The sequence below is a fragment of the Sander vitreus genome, chromosome 23, assembly GCF_031162955.1.
Source record: "Sander vitreus isolate 19-12246 chromosome 23, sanVit1, whole genome shotgun sequence".
Taxonomy (NCBI): domain Eukaryota; kingdom Metazoa; phylum Chordata; class Actinopteri; order Perciformes; family Percidae; genus Sander; species Sander vitreus.
In genome coordinates, this window is record NC_135877.1 from 7,581,596 (window position 1) to 7,603,651 (window position 22,056).

The 22,056-nt window shown below is 42.3% G+C and overlaps 1 protein-coding gene across 11 annotated transcripts in view; it reads left to right on the plus strand.

The window, feature by feature from the left end:
- sox5 (SRY-box transcription factor 5) overlaps positions 1–15,634 on the plus strand; it is a 237,569-nt gene extending 221,935 nt beyond the window's left edge. For 6 of the 11 annotated variants that reach the window (XM_078242529.1, XM_078242530.1, XM_078242524.1 and 3 more), the window contains 6 exons: positions 2,174–2,366; positions 6,476–6,651; positions 10,154–10,256; positions 10,816–10,989; positions 12,115–12,331; positions 13,208–15,634. In XM_078242529.1, the coding sequence (XP_078098655.1) occupies positions 2,174–2,366; positions 6,476–6,651; positions 10,154–10,256; positions 10,816–10,989; positions 12,115–12,331; positions 13,208–13,505 (1,161 nt within the window). In that variant the 3' untranslated portion in view covers positions 13,506–15,634. The remainder of the gene's footprint in view (positions 1–2,173; positions 2,367–6,475; positions 6,652–10,153; positions 10,257–10,815; positions 10,990–12,114; positions 12,332–13,207) is intronic. The other 5 variants (XM_078242525.1, XM_078242527.1, XM_078242534.1 and 2 more) reach the window with 3 other exon arrangements.
- Positions 15,635–22,056: the final 6,422 nt, after the last annotated feature.

A 22,056-nucleotide genomic window follows, 5' to 3' on the forward strand; every position in this document is an offset into this window, starting at 1 on the left:
ATTATATCTCCCCTCCTGCTTCCTCTCTGTCCCTCTGGCTCTCGTTGTCACTGCATGTTTTTGGTCTCAAAGCTGGAGTTTCATCAGCCAAGAGAGACACAAAAGCAATTGTATTAATTCAAGATTCCAAGGCTTTCAGAGGCTTTAGAGGCCTCGCACACACACACACACACACACACACACACACACACACACACACACACATAAACACACATAAACAAGTCGGTCCAAGCCTCTCAGCTCACTGTCTAAACTAATTCCTCCACACTGGCATAATGCAGGTTGGCCACCTTCCCACCATAGGATTTGGCTTGGCGCGTAGAGGAAGCTCCCCCCATCCACTGTACAAGAGGCTGAGGCATTATCTATTTGTAATAAATATTCAAATGCATTCCTAGCCAAAGCCCACCATAATATGGGTCAGGATTGAGAAGATCCTGCTTGGTTTTTCTCTCCTCCTTTCTCTCCTGTTCTTCTCTGGCCTATTGTCTCACTGAAGGCATCTTTGGGGGTCCTTCGTCTATTTAGAAAGACCCCCCTAATGAAGGACAATCCGGTTAGGCCTCATCCCACACACACACACACACACACACACACACACACACACACACACACACACACACACACACAAAGTAGTGATTGCACACACGCATAGGCACGTACACATGTAGGGGCTTAATTGGAAGGGCTTAATTGAGTTGTGAGGGGCTCATAAGGCTTAGTACGACTCAAGGAGTGGGAATCAGGGAAAGTCGGCCTTAATGAGTGGGTATACCTCGCACACACACACACACACACACACAGTACTTGCTCCCTTTGTGGATCCGACTGTATGCTGGATTCTACTCTGCTTAAGCAGCAATTAGACTAATGACCAGAAAATAAAGAAAAATAATGTCACTATTCTATTCTGTGGTTTAAAGGTAACTACAATAGGACAAGACCTGTAATGCTAAAAGTTCTTTTTTTTGTAAAATGTACACTAAGGAACAATGAATATATTACTGTAAAATACAATAATATTTAAAACAAACTCTATTTCTAAACCTAATAGACACTATTGTTTAGTGTATCTTTACCGAGCCGTCCCTTGCCCCATGTGTCTGCCTTTTAATTGCGGCGTTTTAATCACACAGAGTGGTCTGTGTACATCTGGCCCCTCTGTGATCTAATTCCTTCCTTCCTGTCATGTGACCCTCTGAGGCTACCCCTGATTGGATTAGGTCATCAGCAGGGGTGGTGTTGCCATGACAATTAACACGATAACAGCCCCCGGCGTCGTGCGGTGGTCCACATGCCGATTCATTTAGGGGCCCGCTGTCTGTTGCTTGTGTTGAGGTTATTGCTTGGGGCAGACATCCTTTGATCTAGATAAATGACTGAATTTAATGATATAGATATAATAAGTCCTGTTTCCAGCTTTTTAAAATGTTATTGATTGGTTGCTGGGACTGTGCGTGCGTGCGTGCGTGTGTGCGTGCGTGCGTGTTTGTCTTTGAGGCAGAAAGTGCCGCTTCGCACATTCCCATGTTCACAGCCATGACTGTCCCTTGTTTCTAATGGAGCAAGTGCACATTGAAGTGGCAGACAGTCCTCTGTTCTGTTCGCTGTTTAAAACCTTGAGACATCACCATGTCTTTAGACTCTCACAGCTGTCTCACTCTCACAGTCTCAGGGAGGTGTTGTTCTTTGTGAAAGACAGAGAGAGGTGTCCGCTGTAGTTTTGAGAATGATTTTAAGGTGTTTCTTCTCCTCAGGTGTGTGATTGTTGCTCTTACCGCTGGCTTTGTTTGAAGCATGTTGAGGAGCAGAATTATAGTGCATGTTTACTGGAGCCTGCATATGGAGTGTGCACATGCATGTGCATGAATCATCTCGACTTTGCTGTGATAGGAAGTCAGTTATTTTGCATGTAAATGTCAGTGGTTTGCACAAAAGAATATATCAATATTTATTGTTGTCTGTGCCGCAAATTTTGGATACAGGCAGTGGCATGCACCTTGTCTTCTGTCCCATTGCTGTGCATGGGCGCCCGTTTCATGAGTACGTGTTAAAGCCTCAATTGCGAGTGGTGTCGGTGAGGTAAGGGGAGGGCGTCCCCCCCCCTGCCTCCCGCTTCCAAATTCCTACGGTGGTCACAGCAGGCGAAACTGTGCTGTTTTGGTTTTTGCAGGACAGTGAGGGTGCACAGCCACTGAACCTGTCGGCCAAGCCTAAGGCATCCGAGAGCAAGTCACCCAACTCCCCCCCAACTTCCCCACAGGTCGCTGCTGCTGCTGCCACCAAGCTGGGCCCCGCAGGCTCCATGAAGCACAGTGTCGCCCCCTCCAGCATCGGAGGTCCACCAACCAGAGTCAGCTCGATAGGTAAGTGGACTTAGTATCCATCACACACACACACACACACACACACACACACAGCACATGAAAATCCAAGGACATTTTCTTTTTTGTAGTTTTGACCATCAGTTTGTATAACATTGTACTAAGTACTTAATTGCTGAGATCTGGGAACACGACTTGCCTACTACTAGACCCCTGAAAGACCACTCACATCGCCAATATATTTATTTATTTTCTCGGCTGCTCCCCTGCCTGGAGAGACATTTGACCAATCAGAGCCTTTTAGATCAAATTAAGAATGGGGACGTCATCTCCCTACAAAGCTAGCTTGCTGCTAAGCTATCAATAAGAAATAGTGACTTAAAATGAAAGCTATACAGGCCGTAATATACTGCATATTTCTTAGATTGATGTAAAAAAAAAAAAAGATTTATTTGGAGGTGATGTTGATGTTCCCTGATCTCAACAATTAATTTGGTGGATACAGCTTGATTGTTATTACCAATACAAATGATGGCCATAAATAAGATTAAAGTTGTAATAAACCCTAATTTTCCTATAAATGCACACACACTCATACACAACATGTCCACACAAAAACACTTTAATATACTTTTTATGAAAAACAAATTGTTCCTACACTGACAATGTACATTTTTAAGAAAACCAGTAATAAACTCGCTGCTAGTGGAGATGACAAGAATAGCTTTTCCTTCGTAGTGTTTCCATTGTTGCCGCTGCCAGTACCATAATCATACCCGGCCATATGCACACATACATGAAATATGACATAAATTAATCACTATTTTGTACTCTTAATCCATTTTTTCACGCAACACTGATAGTTCAAATATTACACATGTGTAACAGGCTATAATTAGTGTGTTTGTGTGTTTCCTCCGTGCCGTTATTTGCCTCACGGCTGCTTCATTGTTATGTGTTTATTAGTGACTGAAAGAGACAGAGAGACATAGGAGAGAGGGGAAGCAGGGAAGGAGAGAGAGATGGGGATTAACACTTTTCCAGAGCGATGAAGCGGGGGAATAATAAAGAGAGGAGCGCATGACAGACAGGAGGTATCACCAATGAGATTAGACAAGCCTCTTACATGAGCCAGGACAGCGCAAACACCCAGCATTAATGACACAATGACAGCACACACACTCCAACGCACACAAAGGCTCTCTCACACACACACACACACACACACACACACACACACACACACACACACACACACACACACACACACATACACAAGCACAATCCCACCTACTCCTCCTATGCAATAGGCAGTTACTCATTTTTTTCTGACTTCATGGCTAATCTCACTGTTTTTCAACAAATCGGCGGATTTAATATCAGATTAGTGGATTTGCGGTCCCAGATGTTTTTTGTTCAGAAAAAGGGATTACAATGTTTAAAGTTTGTGTGTGATCCCGCTGAATTATATGTGCGTGGAGAACAGTGTGTTTTGTGTCGCAGATCCTAGTTATGTTGTAGCTTTTGGTCCCATCTGCTGCCACTAAGTTTAGCCGGTCACCAGAACGTTTGTTATTGCAGTTCATAGTCATATTAGGATTCCCGTTACAAGTTCAGAGGGGATAGAAGGGGCAGACAAATTGGAAAAGAGTCTGGAGGCCGTCGTTTTGATGTGGGAGGGAGTGTGTGGGAATGTGTGGGCGGGTGGTACACATTATGAATGTGTGTGTTCAGGTTATTTAAATTCAGAGAAGAACAAATTAAGATTTTACGTACAAACTATATGGTCACTTTATAGAATATGATGCATTTTTATAGATGAAATCCCCTGAAAGTGTTTAAAATGACCTCCAGCAGCTATAATAATAGCTAAGTTAGCAAGGTAATTTTGACATTAAAAGAGCCTATCCTCATTTATCATAAAGATCTATGACTGGAAAAAAATTGTGGTACATTTTATAGACCTTAACCCTCTGAGGACACTATATTACGCTACTTTTGTGAACCCAAGACTTTTGTAAACTTATTTCAAGCACCAAAACAATTGAGTAGCCGATAGGTAGGTTTTCACAAGAGATTTGAGAAATATTTCCACTTTAGGGCCAAATGATCTCTTTATACATTGCTCTGGAACAATACACTATACAGAAAGCTGAGTTTGGTCTGAACATTTTGATATGAAACACATAGGGATCAGGTTATATGCAAATACCCTTAAACGGAGAATTCAAGAAGGTATATGAAAATGCCCTTATACCTCAGAGGGTTAATAATAAATATATACAGATAATCATATAAATAAGTGCAACACAGCATAAGATCTGATCGGTCTTATGCTAAAGCAGTGTTTATGCTCACTAAGGCTTTTAGAATATCTGGGTCATATCTGCAGGTAAAAAGATGATTCAACTAACTTCATTTTCAGTTTCACCTTCCACTATATGCATACGGATGAATTCCAGCTTGTCTGTCCCTGCTAATTTTCCCACAGTTCACCTCTTTTTCTTTTGTGACACCTACCACCCCAAAAGCACGTTTCTCTTTCTCATACTTTGTCCGTCCGTCCATCCATCCATCTACCCATCTCAAAGCAAACTGAAGGGCTGTCAGCGCCTGTATTTTCTACCACGATCACACATTTGTCTGTCATAAAATACTACAGTTCCCCCTGACCTTCCTGCCGGAGTGTTTTGTGGTCAAAAAGGTATTGGGCCTGTCTGTAGAGATTTGGCGCTCAGAGAGGGAGTGAGAGACCCCTCCCCTTCTATCTGGGTCACATTTACTTGTCTGGATAGTTGGCATCGCTGTCAGTTTAAGCGAGACTCAGACACACATTCATGAGCACAAGAATATCTATCTGTCCCCCCTCCCTCTCTTTTGACTCCAGATTAAAATTGACTGCCACCCGATTCCATCGCCCTCTCTCCTGTCCTCTCCCCTCCCTTGACACCCACCACCTCCCCCCCCCCCCAAACCCCTTTTGGCCCCGCTCACATCCAGATTTTCCGGTTATGACTTCTGAAAGAGTTCACGGCTCTGTCATTACCAATCTGAAGCTCGTAATCTGGCCTGAGATGGCATTAGCGGTGCGGATTAGCACTGATAAAGGCCACATAAACCAGCCGCGGCTCTTTGTTAAGAGCTAACCCGACTGATAGAGAGAGGTGATAGTGGTGCACACAACCTCACAAACACACAGTGAGAGCAGATGCCTCATTGGCGACTAAGCTGCGGAAATAATACAAATAATATGTGGCGAGGAGGAGCAGGGAGATCGGATCTTTGTTAGGCAGCAGGGCAGATGTTTGCAACTGGGGAAATTAGCAGGACTTTTAGCCGTAATAGGAGTCATGTAGCCACCTCTCTTGAAAGTAGAACTGTGATGGTTCAGATGAAAAGGTGTGTGTGTGTGTGTGTGTGTGTGTGTGTGTGTTTAAAGGTGGGTGTTTTAATGGGATTTAAAGGAGATATCCAGGGGTTGAAGTTGTGAGCGACTGCCTATGTTTTCTAGTTTTTTTGTCTGTCTGTGTTTACGGCTGAGGATAGGTGGAGGAGGCGGTGGGCAGCTTGTAGCAAGGCTAGCTAGGGGCACACTCTGACTCACACACCCAGCTCGACAGTCAAGTAGTGAGTGTGAGTGTGTGAGTCTGAGAGAGAGGGGGAAACACACACACACGCACACACAGAAGCCCCGGCGAACTCCCCTTATCAAGTGTACGATAATGTCTTTACTTCATGGTTCAGGGGAAGATTTATTCTGGATGAAAACCTCCTGCCATCTTTCCAAACATAAACACACAAACACACACACACACACACACACACACACACACACACACACACACACACACACACACACACACACAGACACACACACACACACACACACTATGTTTCTCTCTTCTTATTTTTTAATACACTTAAAGTACAAATAAAGTAGACAAAGACACTCAACTTTCATAACATTCTAACTCATATGAATGAATATGCAAAACCAAATTAATTATCCGTCCCCTCTCCGTGTCCCTGTCTCTCCGTGTCCCTGTCACTCTGTGTCCCTGTCTCTCCGTGTCCCTGTCACTCTGTGTCCCTGTCTCTCCGTGTCCCTGTCTCTCCGTGTCCCTGTCTCTTCGTGTCCGTCTGTGTCTCAGCAGACTTGTTGTCGACGCTGTCCACGACCGCCTACCTGAACGACCACGAGGCGGTGAGCAAGGCCTTCGCCGAGGCCCGGCAGATGAAGGAGCAGCTGAAGAGAGAGCAGCAGGTCCTGGACGCCAAGGTTTCCGCCGTCAACAACCTCAGCCTCAACAATGGACGCTCAGACAAGGTAAATCACTTTAAATCATATCTGTATGACAGCGCCTGGTATCGGCTTGTGCTGTAACCTTAGCAACAGAAGTGTGACAACTGCCCCAAAGGGTTAAAGGCGCTACAAAAATCCAGTTTTTTATTTATATTGTTCAATTTCTTGAGGTTAACAGAAAACGTGCCACATTAAAGCTTAGAACATACAGTAAAGCAGTGCTTAATTAACACAAACAACCATAGTTTTTTGATATTTTGGTCACAAAGTGTGTTATGGCTGTATGAGTTCATAACAACAGAAGTTCTAAAGGTCAACTGTCACTTTAAATAATGTGATATGATATATTAACATTACATGGAAAGGTCCATATTAGTACCTTAAAGACTGCTTGTTTTAATCTTTATTTATATTTACTTTTATGCTGATTGTACAGTCTGTATTAATACATTTCCTTCTTTCATCTGTTAAAATACAAATTATGATATTATGATTTCTAGGACAAATGACTCCCACTCATCAGTAGCTCTAATAACTACAGGGGATTGTATGGATTATCTCAAGAAAAAAATACAACGGATTCCAAAGGTCTAAATTTAAAACATTTTAACCAAAATGCAGAAATGAAGGTCATCACAAGCTGTAGCGTCTCATTGTCAGTGTGTAATAATTTGTCTCTGCCATATGCCATCCCTACTGCACTATGTAGGAGGTAAATCGCTGTACAATGCGCTCGCTGAAATGTGTTGAAGCTAAACAGGGGCAGATAAGGTAAAACCAGAGGCGTCTCGGAGGTAATGAGTGTGTCTGTGAGGCGCACTGCAGGGCTACTGTGTGTGTGTGTGTGTGTGTGTAAATGTGTGTGTGTAAATGTATGTGGCAGAGCGGAGCGTTGGGGAGACAGTAATGTGAAGTGACGGCGCCGGCTCCTCGGCAGCGTGGCTAAATTGTGGTTATTTGTTAAACACATTGGGAGTCAGCTAGTGCATGCACGCGCGCACACACACGCACACACACGCACGCACACACACACACACACACACACACACTTACAAAGCAACAGTGTGCTTGAAGCATCTGCACCGCTTACATTCAACAGCTCTATCTGTCTCTTTGTCTTTCTTTTTTAAACTCTCTCATATGATGTGTTTCAAACAGTCAAACCCACACTGATTTATGTATTCGACCCAGGTTTTTTGTACACATTTAGAGACAGATTTTAGATTGTAATATACTGAAGATACAGTATAAAGGATTTTGTCTAATAGCCAATTAGATTCACACCAGGGGAAGGGAAGGAACGTAGGGAAATGTAGCTGTTTTTTAGGAGCATACTTGTTCCAAACATTCATTGCATTAGATAGAGGTATTTAGATGTTTTACTCCACTGCAGGGGATAGTAAAATATTGGTACTAGACATCATTTTATTACATAATTTGTGCTGCTTCTTGTTAAATTGGTGCCTGTTATCATTTAAGAATTCAGTGAAATGAGGTGAAAAAGTGACGCTTTCCTTTTATTGTGACATATTCTCTGTATACCAGTTATAAGAGTGGAAATGATTCATTTGGTCAGCCTCATTTAGGAATATATTTTTACCATGAAATTCATTTTTTATAAGAATTAGAATAGATCTTTTGTATATTTGCCATTTAGTGTAAAATACTTTTAAAACTCTTTGTTGTTAATGTAAAGCTTTTAGATTACTTTTTTGGGAAAAACGTGACTCTTCCAAAGCCATGCACTGTGCGCCAACTCCTGCTCGGCCCTTTGGCTTTGTGCTGCGGGCGTGTGAAGCCGGCGAGCTCTCAGGGTTCAGATAGAACAGTGTCATCTCTGACACACTCAGAGGATTAGTTTTGTCACTACTTTGTGTCTTGGCTCCAGTGTCAGCCATTCAATCCACTTTTCTCATGTACTGTACTGGGGCTTAATGTCAGAGTAGGCTGTCATCCACTCTGTCTCCCTGTTCATCTCTCTCTGACATACACACACACACACACACACTCACACACACACACATTGTTAAAAGCTATTTGTAACGGCACATTGAAGCTTAAAATCTAAAAGTGTAAGGCACATTATGTGCTCGTTTTTTCCTTGAATGAGGCTTATCATTTCTGTGAAATGAGGAAAATTCCTAAAATATATCTGATTTACATACAAAATGACTAAATCTGGCAGATAACTGTTCATTTATTTGCACATAATGAATTCAAAATAAAATACTTTTTAAATGACCTGCAAATAAAAAATTAAAATAAAACGTTTCCGCAGCGTTTCTCCCTCTCCATTCACCGTCGTTTTATTTATTCTAATGCGGGGGGGAGGGGGGGAATCATCTCTAACAATTAAACTCGGCTGGACTAAAAACAGAGAAAATGCATTTCATTATCATTCTGCCCTCCTCCCATTCAGCCAGCCAGCTCGCCAGGGTCACATGTAAATGGAGAGGGACACTTTTTGGAAGGTTGTTTTAGAAGACGACAGTATTTTGGGTACTGCTCCTAATCGTGTAATTAAACTGTAAAATGCTGGCACTGGTGCACTGCGGTGTGTGTGTGCGCGCAAGTGTGTGTGTTCATCGACAGTCAGGTTCTAGCGCAGAGTGTGCCGGCTGCTTGCATTAAGCATGTAAATGCTCAGTAAATCAGCCTTTTATTGGTTGTAATAAATACCCAGGGGGCCGTGCGGCGTGGCCTCGCGCTCGTCCGCACTGCACTCTCCCATTCTCTCTCTCTCTCTAATGCGTCGACCCTCGGGGGCCTCTGCGAGAGAGAGGAGAGCCGCTGCACTCCACTCTCGCAGGTGGCTGCCAGGAGTCGCTACACACACACACACACACACAAACACACACACACACACACACACACACACACACACACACACACACACACACACACACACACACACACACACGCACACACATATAATATACAGTATACACACAAAATGGTAAACATCCAAATAGGACTAAATGTAATCAACATTCTAGCACATGTGAACATACACACAGATGTGTGTTTAAGCATGCAGGCGTACAGCACTCTAACAATTTGCTGTTGACATTAACATTTCCGCAAATTTACATCAAAACGAACCAAAACACAAACTGTCTATCTACTGAAACCGCTGCTGTTATTCGTCTGGTTTCTCTGTGATCCAGTGATAAAAAAGAATTATTATTGAATGATTTATTTCAGATCAAAAGGGAAAATGACTGAGATTCCTTCTTTGATTTGTTCCATCTGTGAAGGAGTTCATAGATCTTTAAAACTGATTTTCTTGTGGACTGACTGGCGTTAGGCCAACAGACATCTAATTTGATTTCTATGGTTTGGATTTGGGACATTTAACAATTGCTCTTTTAAATAAAATGAATAATGTCGGAGATAAAATCTTGAAGGGAGTCCAGAAAAATCGATTTAAAATCAGTTCAGGGCCGATGTTACACTCATTCATATATTCACACTCACTGACTCACTCGCTGACCGACTGCAACTGTGAACTGTTTGTGTTGTTTAGGACAAGGCTGCCTTGGAGAGTCTGAGTCAACAGCTTAAGCAGCAGGCGGAGGACAAGTTCAGCCACGCCATGCTGGACTTCACCATGAGCGGAGACTCTGACGGTAGGGACACACACACACACACACACACACACACACACACACACACACACACATACATACACAAGCACAGACAGGCATATGGTCATTTAGGTGACAAAATGTGTTTTTTTTTTTTTTTTAATTAAAGGATCGTGATTGTGAGTTTAATTTTGATACATTTCACAGGTTTAATTTAATACACTGTTATGAGGTTATATAATAATATACACTATGTTGCTGTCCTGTGATAACCATGTATCTCCCAAAACATAAAGCTAAGAAAATAGCCATCTTTTCAGCTTGGTGCATGTTTAATATAATTAATTGAGTTTTTATATGGTTTATTTAGCTTAAGAAGCAATCTAATAATTATAATGCTCAAGCCATTAATCTTTCAGTTTATCTAAAAAAAAAATTCAAATCCTCCAAAATTGAAGGTTATCGTTTTCACTGGGCATACCGTAATGGGAATTTTCTGTAAACCACCTGCTTTGTATCTGTATTAATTTTTAGCGTATTCGACTTCTGTCTGACTCTCCTCACGTTGTTCCTCCCATCTTCTCGCCCTCCTCCCCCTCAGGCTCCCCCAGCGTGTCAGACTCCAGAATATTTCGGGAGGCTCGGGGTCGTGGCAGCGCCGAGCCGCACATCAAGCGGCCGATGAACGCCTTCATGGTTTGGGCCAAGGACGAGAGGAGAAAGATTCTCCAGGCCTTCCCCGACATGCACAACTCCAACATCAGCAAGATCCTCGGTAATACACTCACTCCTACACACACACGCACAGTCTGCTTTGAGTGACAGGAACCTTTTCCCCCACCCTTGTCACCTAACCCTCTACTACCCACTACGCAACCCAAGCTAAAGGAAGATGCATGTACTGCGGTTCTATTTCCCACTTTCTCAAACACGCACAGTGATTTGATTACAAACGGTGGCATTGTGTAAGCGGCTGTTAATGAACGGCTGGGGAGAGCGCGGCTCCGACAAATGATGATATAATTCATTATGCATTAAACAAGCAGCGCGAGGCTGCCTGACATTTCCCCCGGACCGCCGGGATAGGCCCTGACATTTTAAAGAGCTCCTAAGCGTTTTATAACACAGGGAAATCTGGTTTTAATAAGCCCCCCCCCCCCCACCTCTTTCTCTCTCTCTCGATTGCTAACAGATCGCAGAACAGAGAGAGAAAGACAGAGAGAGAACAGCCAAGTGCTGACAGCTTTTACCCATTAAACATACAGTAGTCAAGCGCAAATTCAGACCAGATATGAAACACACGGGGGAAGACATGCTCAAGATTACACACACACACACACACACACACACACACACACACACACACACACACATGCAGGGGACTGATACTACAAATCTGTGAGCAGAAACTGAGCTGAGAGAGATGACAGCAGGTTAAGTGAAGTCCTCATTAGTTTAGATAAGTACCGGTCGTCCACACCGCTCTCCTCATTAACCTTTTTTTCCTCTCTTTTGCTTTTTTCTTTCCCGATGAATCTATCACCGTTATCTGTGTGTGTGTGTGTGTGTGTGTGTGTGTGTGTGTGTGTGTGTGTGTGTGTGAGTGCAAGGTCACGCATGTCACGCATGTCACGCAGACATTTGTTCCTCACACCCTTGATCTTAAAGGTGATCTACATGTTCAATTTGCACACTTCCTTAAGCAGATTTCTATCATTTTACTTCTCTATATAATGATCACAACCTCCCTTTTATGATTTATTTTTACGTGTACTGCTTTGCTGTTATTTTTCATACTGTTAAATGCTCTTGTGTAAAGGTCATTGAATCCAAAGAGATACAGTACATAACTAAAACTGATCATCATCACTAATAATAATAATAATGTGTCCCTATCCAGGCTCCCGCTGGAAAGCCATGACCAACCTGGAGAAGCAGCCCTACTACGAGGAGCAGGCTCGCCTCAGCAAGCAGCATCTGGAAAAATACCCAGACTACAAGTACAAGCCGCGACCCAAACGCACCTGCCTGGTGGACGGCAAAAAGCTGCGCATCGGCGAGTACAAGGCCATCATGAGATCCCGCAGACAGGAAATGAGACAATACTTCAGTGTGGGGTAGGGGAACTGTCGGGGGGAACTTTAGCATTTAATATTTACAATTCTAATTAGCAAATAAGTAGCATTTGCTCTTTATTTAAATGAATTAGATGTTTTGGTAGAGCAGGTGAAACAGCAAAAACAAAAGAAACAAAATCACACTGAGCACGAAGATATTAGCTTTTATATTGTCGCTGCAGTAAATCAACACCAACCTCAAGGTTTGAAATAACTTCTCTAATTTAGATTGTTCAGGTTATTGATTTCTTTTTTCCAATTCTCATTTTGTTAACTCTTTGTGTTGTTGGTTGGTTTAACTTCACTTTTTATTTAAACGTCAGGTTTAATTTAATTAAATCTCCTTCTAATGTAGTTGTTAACATTCCCTTTTTCTTAATAAACCAGGCTAACTAATATAAACTCAAAGACAGTGGTTCACAACCTGGGAGGATTCTGGGATTAGGAAGCAAAACAAAAAAACCACATGTCTGCTACACAAAGATGATTTCAGACTTTCCTCTAATGACACTAAAAACTCTTTGGTTGAACTGGTGACAACCGGTAGCCAAACTGGTGTTGTAAACATCCCTTCTTTTCAAACAAATAGTTCGACATTTTGGGGAATAGGCTTATTAGCGAGAAGATTGATGCCACGCTCATGTCTGTACGGTATATATGAAGCCTCAGCCTGCAGCTGATTAGCTTAGTTTAGCTTAGCTTAGCTTAATTTAGCACAAAGGCTGGAAACGGGGGGAAACAGCTAGCCTGGGTGGCAGATTTAGTTACCTTTGGACAGAGACAGATTAGCTGTTTAGTTTAGATGAAAACTGTGTCTACAGCTTGAATGCTGCCTGTCATGTACTAACACACGTCTTCTGTGTGTGTGTGTTATAGGCAGCAGGGCCAGTTGCCCTTGTCCTCCGCAGGGGTGGTTTACCCAAGTGCCCTGTCAATGGCGGGAATCCCCTCACCCCAGATGCCCTCAGAGCACTCCAGCATGTCCAGCAGCCCCGAGCCCAACGCCAACCACCACCAAAACCCCCACATGGCAGGCCTGAAGGGGGACGAGCCCCGGATCAAGGAGGAGGAGCTGCGGCTGGACGACAGCAACGGCGACGTGTACGACGACTTTGACTACGAGGACGAAGAGGCAGATTACACCAGCGATAACGAGAACCATATCACCCAATAGGACGGCGTGGCCGCCACCTAATTCGAAAGCCAATCACAGCTGGTTAATCCCACACAATCCCAAACCCACCAATCAGGAAGAAAACGTTCTCTTTTTTGCCAATCACCCTGAGTCCCAATCTCACAACACCCGCCACCCTCTCCCCTTCCTGACTAACATGGACTCTTTTAACAGAGCCAAAGCCCTCCCACTGGAGTCCTGATACCAGCATCTAATCAATCAACTGAAGCACAGGACCTGTCACTCACACTGACTGTTACACAAACTGGAGTCTGGGAGGAAGAGACGACCAAGCCAGCCTCTGATGCTTGCTGAGGAATATTCAAGTACTACTGCAAGATTTTGAGTGTAATGCCACGAGTCAGGAGAAATTAAAAGTCACACTCAGAAAGCAAACCTTTTAGACCCGTTTGTAGAAAAAGGAGACATTTTCAAATGAAAGACAAATCAGTGGACCTGTCAAAGGCGAACAGATGACACTTTAAGATGGCGGACCTGTTTATTATCAAGAGACACTTTTAAAAAATTTCAAAAAAAAAAAGAAGCTTTTTTTGTTCTTTGGTTCTATAATATTCTCACTCAGGTACACTGTGCCAATAAGTGGCTTGTGAATGTGATTTGTTGTTTTTGTGCTACAAGTTTGAATAATAATAGAAAAAAAGAGACATTTCTTTTTTTCCCCATTTGTCGTAAAGCACCTGAAAGACATCAGACGTGTTTATTTTTAACAAAAAAACTTTTCTTCAACCTCGCAGTGTGTGCTGTCAGCGGTTCCCCCCAATTTTTCTCTGTGTTTTTGTGACTGCCAGCTCCCCCCCCCTCCAATTTGGAATCCGATGGGACAGTCCAGCCAGGACTGACCAGTAGAGCGTGGACTGTCCATGGGGGATAAGGGAAGTCTCTCTGGCATCACGGAGCAGAAACGAAAGCACTGTGTTGCGAGACAATCCACCAGTTTTCTTCTCACTCCGTCCCTCTATCGTGATCTCGTCCAGGGCAAAACATCAGTACAACTTAGCTTGAGTGTGTGTCGGTGTGCTGGGTTTACTCATTTTTTTGGCCGTTTGCACATGCGTGTAAAATCGAGCGAGAAAAAGGCTAAAAACGTCTAGGATACAGAAAATCAGGCTTACGCTGCTGCTGTTATTTACTGTACCACACACACACACACACACACACACACACACACACACATATACACACTCTCACACACACACACACACACACACACACACACACACACACACACACACAACTGTTGTTCTGTCCCTCAGTGTTTTCCTGCTCCCTCCAATTACCATCGTCCTGCTGTCCTTGGTGGGCGGAGCTAAGCTGAAGCAGCCAGTCAGTGTTTCTGTTTGTATTTGAATACTGTATTTTATTATTTCTCTTCAAACTGCCTCTAGTCTAATAATATTATTAACAATAATTATAAGGATGGTCAGCGTTTCCTAAGTTTAGTAAGTTATGTACAGTATAATTTATTTTTCTCCTCTTTATCGGGTTTTTATGACCATATGAAACTATGACAGTCAATGAAACATTATTCTATTTAGCTGGTAGGTATTTAGATCTAAACAAAAGTTGTCATTTTACCTTGCTTTGTTTTGCATTCTTTTGTTCCCTTCTTTTTTGATGCATTTGTTTTGTATTAATCCTCCGGACGGGGGTGGGGGGGGCAGTCGGAGTTAGGACAGTGAGCTGGACTGACGGACTCGACGCCGGCCCTCCTCCGAGCTGAAGACATAACCTTTTCATGTCCAAACCCATTTCTAAAAAGCACTCAGACTCTGAGAAAAAGAAGAACGTGATTTTTTTTTTGTTATTGTTATTATAATTTTATTTGAAATGATTATTATAATGTATAATGTGAAGTTTCCTCTCTTTTATTTTGCCTTTTTATTTGGGGGGGGGGGGAGGGGAGAATCAGTTTTTTTCACTTTTGGAAACTGTTTTCTGTGAACAAAGAGTCCCGTCCCCGTTTACTAGTTTTGGCCGCCTCACCGAGACACAGTGGAACATCTTTGGCTTGGATCCACACACACACACATATACATGCACAAACACAATCACTAACACACACACACACACACACACACACACACACACACACACACACAAAATTAAAATGAAGAGATTATCATGACAACCAAACGAATCCTATGCTGTCCTTTTTCTGTTTTATGAAATCTAGTATTCTAGATTTAAAATCCTGTACATATAATTTGTTTGGTGTTTTTTGTTTGGTAATCATAGGAAAGCAGTGTTTACCGTGATCCACCAGGGTGTTCCACTGTCTCTGTGTGTGTGTGAGACGACCAGGCGTATCTACAGTATCTTTAAAGTCACTTCTCATCAGGAGCCCTTTGCTTTGTTTGAGCTCCACGCGATGCTACAGGAGCCATGACTTCTCTTCAGGTGTGCTGCCACATAGTGTTCCCCACAATCATTCAATCATTCTCGCTGTAGATGTTCGCTACATGCCACATAATGAGCCTCTGGGTCTTCATTTTGCTGTATAGTCACCCCTGTTATCACACCATGGTTCAACCCAATGCTGGAGAGAGGGGCAGGGGCCTAAGTGAATCAAACCATTTTTAGGGTATCAGGTGGGTGGTGAGGGTGGGTGGGGCATTAAGATGTCAATCATCCCTGCTGGCAAGGTCTGACCCCATATCAAGACAATGAAAATAATAATGATGATGAAAATGATATTATTTAAGACAATCAAAGTCATGAGTGGAGCTCAAAACAAAGTAAGAATTATTACAAGTAAAAAAAAAAAAAATATCTTACCATCTCAACTTGAAAAATCAAGAAAGATAATTATGTAAATATAACATAGAGTTATAGATTTATATTTTGTTCATAACACAGTGTAATATAAGTTGTATATTTCTTTTCTCTCTCCCTACTGTCTCTTTTATTGATGTTATCCATGCCACAGAAAAGCAGGAGTCGCAGTACTCCCACAAAAAAAAATTGAAGAAAAATATCAAAGAAATAAAGAAAAACAGGAGAAAAAAAAACAAAAAAAGCCGTGGGCTGCCACCACCATCTGTTCTAAGTTCACTTTTTTTCAGTATTACTGCCAGACAAGGCTCTAATAAAGACAGCAATGTGTTCGGTAAAACTTGTGCTGGTCCTGGTCACTTCTTTCTTCCACACATGCATTCACACAATGGTTTTACAGTTCCAAACATATTCACATAAACATACAAATATACACTGCCATGTCCTTATTTTGCAGTATTGTTATCGATGGAGATAACAATGCATGTAAATGCATCCACACTTGTTTATATTGTATGATATTAATAAAAACCAAGAAGATAAATATATGAGATGTGCACAAATGAGTTTAGACATTTTGAACAGGTGTTTGAATCAAAATTTGAATGTTTTCCACCTGTGTTTTATTTTTGGCTCAAGATGTCTTTCATGTTCCCTTCCATCCTTCGCTTAGTGACACAATGTGAGCCATCACGGCGGTGCCACTGCCCGTGTGTCGCCGAACAATTCAATCATCTCCATAACAACGTGTTAATTATGCTAAGTCCACCTTCTTGCCCCTCCAATCAGAGGGCCAGCTGGGAGGCGTGGAGCCGAATCACGGCCCGTTAGCAACCTGATAACCTAATTAAGCACAACAAGGGACACAGGAGGAGAGAACAGGGGGAGTGATGAAATGTGTGTGTGTGTGTGTGTGTGTGTGTGTGTGTGTGTGTGTGTGCGTCACAAAAACAAAAAAGGAAAGATTATGTGTACTCTGTCTAAAAAAGCGCCGGATGCCAGCCGCCTGTGCTGCTGTCGCCAGTTTAAAAGCAAATCTTTAATTGATGCCCGCTTAAGGATGTTGAGGATGTTCATGCCTCCACTTTCAAGGGTTAAAAACACAAAACCCCACTCAGTGCGCCCATTAAAATGCTGTCCCCATCTGTGTCCATATGTTCAGCAATCAACCCCCACCACCCCATCCAACACTCTGTGCATAAAAACAGTTAAATGCACTCAGTGGAGATGAGTTTACATGTTCTGCTAATTACCATAGCTTCACACATACACACAAAAGCCCTTTTGATGCAATAAAGAGGCACGATGGGGACCGATCCACAACTCCTACAGTAAGTGAAGGACTTAGTTGTTCTCTGGGCGTTGTGAATTTTTCAGAGCCGGCCTGGAGGTAAAAACCTGAGAAAAGGTTTATGTGTGTGAATAGTTGAGGAGCAAGAAAGGGGATTCAGATTTTTCTTTTTTTTCTTTATTGTCAGCAGTACATAAGATGCTGGGGGAAGCAAACGGTGGCTAGGCTCAAAAATTAAATCTCACACACGCACACACACACACACAGACCCTAAGGTGTACTGTAGGAGTTATCTCAGATTAAACCACAATTATCCACTGGCAATCCATCACAATAGTTGTGACAAAAGACTGAAAACTATTACAGTGGGCACGTATTTACATTTGAATGCCTGTTCGTACGTTACTGTGCATATTCTCAATATGATTTCATTTGCTCCAACTTTTTTCTGCCAGTGCAAATCGGGCACAGCTCAAAGGAAAAACTTGTGTGAATCACTTGCACGTATATGTTTGTCTAAACAAAGCGCATGCGTCGAGTCAACTGTGTGACTTTGAGTGCGGCCCTCTCTCTCTGCACCGGCTCAGTGAAATATGCAGTTTTCGACCGTGGGTGTTTGGAAATTGAGTGAAAACGATGTCACATTAATGATTTAAAGTCGGTAATAGGATGTGCTGTGACGCTGAGCCGCCAGCTAAGCTGAGTTTAAGGCTCCGGCGTTAATGTATTCATGAGGAGGGGGGATTATACAGAGACAAGAGCAGCTAGAGAGCTGAGTGCAGCAGAGCAGCCAGGACCAACAGGCCTGCTAGATATTATATATAACTGCATTTATACTGCGTGAGCACACATTTTACAATGCAGGAGGAAGGACTAAACACACACACACACACACACACACACACACACACACACACACACACACACACACATACAGTACATACAGAAAATTAGAGCTGCATAGTGGAATTAAAAGAGATGTTAGAATTAAATTTGATTGTATTGCAACATGTTATTTATGTTTAATTGATGATGAGAATGATTTGTGCATGAGTTACAAAATTACATTAAGCTGCAGACATAATACATGAGACAATACAGTTTAAACCTGACAGGCAGCACACTGTAAAGTGACATTAACCAATGATCAGGTTGTGATGTGCACAAAAAAACATAGTTTAAATATGGTTTTATATTACCAAGTAAAAGTCTGAGAATCTAGGTTCTCTCTTCTCTCTCTATTTAAAAACTGCATTATTGTCTAGTTGAATCCAGGAGCAAATTGAATAGCAAAAAAAAAACCTTATAATGAGATTCAATTCAAGCCCAAAAAGCACGTATTATTACAAAAATGTGTTTATCAGGAAGCTATTTCTTCATCTTCCATTCTGGTGGCCCAGCTAATTCCCCTGCAGCATCATTAAAATAGAAAAAAAGGTGATCGTAAAAGTCCCATAAAAATGATTTCAGCAAAGTACTTAAGCTGCAAAAAACTTCATATATTTCATCAGTTGTCCCTTAATTCTCAATGATGCCGAAGAAAAGTGAGTATAGGCTCTGTGCTTGGCCATTAATATTAGGTGGCTGATGCATTAAGAGTTCATAAAATAATCCCATATCAGCTAGTGCCTGCACTCAAACCATAAAAACACAATGCTGAGATATGCAAGCTTATGGTATAATAAATATATATATATATATATATATATATATATATATATATATATTATGATTTTGGCAGAAGGCCACCTAGTTACTTTATTTTCCGTGATTTAAGTGTGAGTAGTTTTACACATAGGATTAATGTGTGACAGTTCTCATGTAGCACATATCACATTATGGCATGACAGCACTGCTCAGTCCTTGTGTCTTAAATACAAACATGACAGATCACGTTCAATCGGTTGTATCTGGCATCTGTTGTTTCTGGAGGGGAGAAGGGTTGACTCAACACGAGACGAGCCTCGAGATGATTTGGAGGGTTTACCGAAAACGTTGGCCAATGACCGAGCAGATATTAGCTTCTTTACCGGGGTGTGACTTTCTCACCACAACTTCATGCACTTCCTTCAGTCAGGTTTCAATGAGCAAAGTAATCAGCGTGACACAAGACAAACAATCACAAAGCGCCGTCAGTGTTTGAGCGACGGCCCTAATGTGACAGATCTGAGAGCGGCGGTGTGTGAGGGACAGGCGTGGTATGCAGCGGAACAGCGAGGCCCGCGGGCTGATCCCCAATCAAGACTGGGAAACTGGCTCGACTCCCCTGACACGTCGCCCCTCTGCTCAGCCGCCACTCTCACATGGAACACGCACCGGCTTCATCAGCAGCAGCTGGCCTACTTTCACCCCTTCTCTCGCTGTCTGTCTCCATCAAAATTTATGGGTTTGTTTATTTCCCTTTATATATTTGCGTGTAAGGGCCGTGATTGTTTGTTTTCTGTCTCTTTCTCAATGACGTGTGCCCACTTTCTTCTTTCATTCATAAGCCTTCCCTTTTCATTCTTACTCTCCTTCTTTTGTTTCTTCACCTTCGACCTCAACGATCTGACTTCACATCCCGTAGTTTGTCACTGGAAACATCACACCACACATGGGATACATATTTACAAACCTTTTTGTGATTTGGATTAATGATCCAAGCACTGTTTTTCTCATTGATTGTATTTTATCGAAGTGGTAAAAGGATTGACATTTGTGTAATAGTTTGATCAAAACAGAATCGTGATCGAACAAATTAGAAGAGCAGAGATGATCATCTTCAGATGTTCACGTGTAGGTGGGCCAGTCACTCAAGAGACACAGAACTTTTCACTGCAAACTTGAAAACGTGATGTTGTTCGCTGAACAGCAGTATCAAAGCGAGGTAAAGAAGCCCGTGGGCGCTTTAACGTAATTCCATGAAATATGTAAAAAAAAAAAAAAAAATTGAGACAAGGAAAAAAAAGAAAAACCTGTAAAACTGTTATTTTCTCTCCCCATCAACACATGCAAATATTATGCTAATGGTATATGTTAATTGGTGGAGTAGCTGCAAAGCAGCCCTGCTGTTCAAATGACTGGTGAGAAAATAGGTGGGGTCAGTCGCAAGCTGTAAAAGCAGCTCCAACACAAATAAACAAAACCCTCTGGGATTAACAGAACAAGGGCCAGTGATAAACGGATGAGAAGAGAGACAGGGAATATAACAGGCTGTACGCGAGGGGACAAGGGAATCAGCTCAGGGATATGGAAATAGAAAGAAGCAGAGGGACAAGGGTAAAAGGAATAAGTAGGGGAAGAGGGGTAAGAACAGGGATTAAAAGGGGAATAAGCAACAGGACAGAGGTAAAACGACTAAGTAAAGAGGGCTGAAAAGGGGGACATCAAAAGGCAAGGGGTGAAAGGAGGTTGTAAATAAAAGGATAAAGCAATAAGCAATGTGAAAGGAATTAATATGTAAATGAAGAAGGGCGACTAAGAGGACAGAGGTGAAGACAGGTTAGGCATGTCAGCATGGAGAAAAAGGGTAAGGGAAACTGCCAAAGGTAAGTGGCTCCTGTAAGTTTTCGAGCGTAAAAGAAAAAAAAGTCTAAATGAACGTGGGATACTTTTAATACGGGAGAACGAATAAGAGAGCAGGTTAAAGCAGAGAGAACACACACGACGAGTACAGGCATGTATGTAAAGGTCTGGGAAGAAATGACGCAGAGCTACAAGCTCCCAATTAGGAGACTATCACCTTCCTTTACCCTCTTCAAAACGACTTCAAATATTTCAGTATGTAACAAGGTTTTACGAATATAAGTGGAAACCATTCATAGGCAATCTGCAGTGACTGTGCCTTTTGCCTTCCCAGTCTTTAGATAGAGTGTGTGGGTGCACAGCATAAATCAAGGCCCCATTTACACCTGGTGTGAACATGTGATCTGGATAGATTATCTGCATAATGACCATGACAGCTAGTATTAATAAGCTTTCTTCCCAGGCAGGGCTGGTGTACCAAGTTCAAAGGAAGCAATGCCATGGACAGGTCACTGCGTGCTCACTGGGTGGTCTTTAATTAAGGTAGATGCAACCTTTTGTTTTAACTATACCGATGTACAATAATGTTTACTATAACCATACATTTGTGAAACTTAATTTGATTGCTCGTCAGGGCCTGGGTGCAACCGCTGTTGCGCACGCCTTGCACCCCCTGACACGCGGCCGATGAACATAAACATTCAGAACATGTATCGTTTCCGGAAGTCATTTGAGTGAAGAGTGTCTCCTCCTGCTCTTCGTGTGACTTTTGTTTTTACTCTGTAACGGATGCGACTTGAAATGTAGCGCAGAACAATACCTGTGATAAAAAGTTCTTAAGTAAAAGTAAAGGTTCGTAGAAATGGTCAAACTTGGGGAAAAGAAGGCAAAATAATTTGGGCATGTTAGTTTTTTAGTTGGAACGTTGTGAGGCGTCCCAGATGCTGCTTCAGTTGTCCTCCG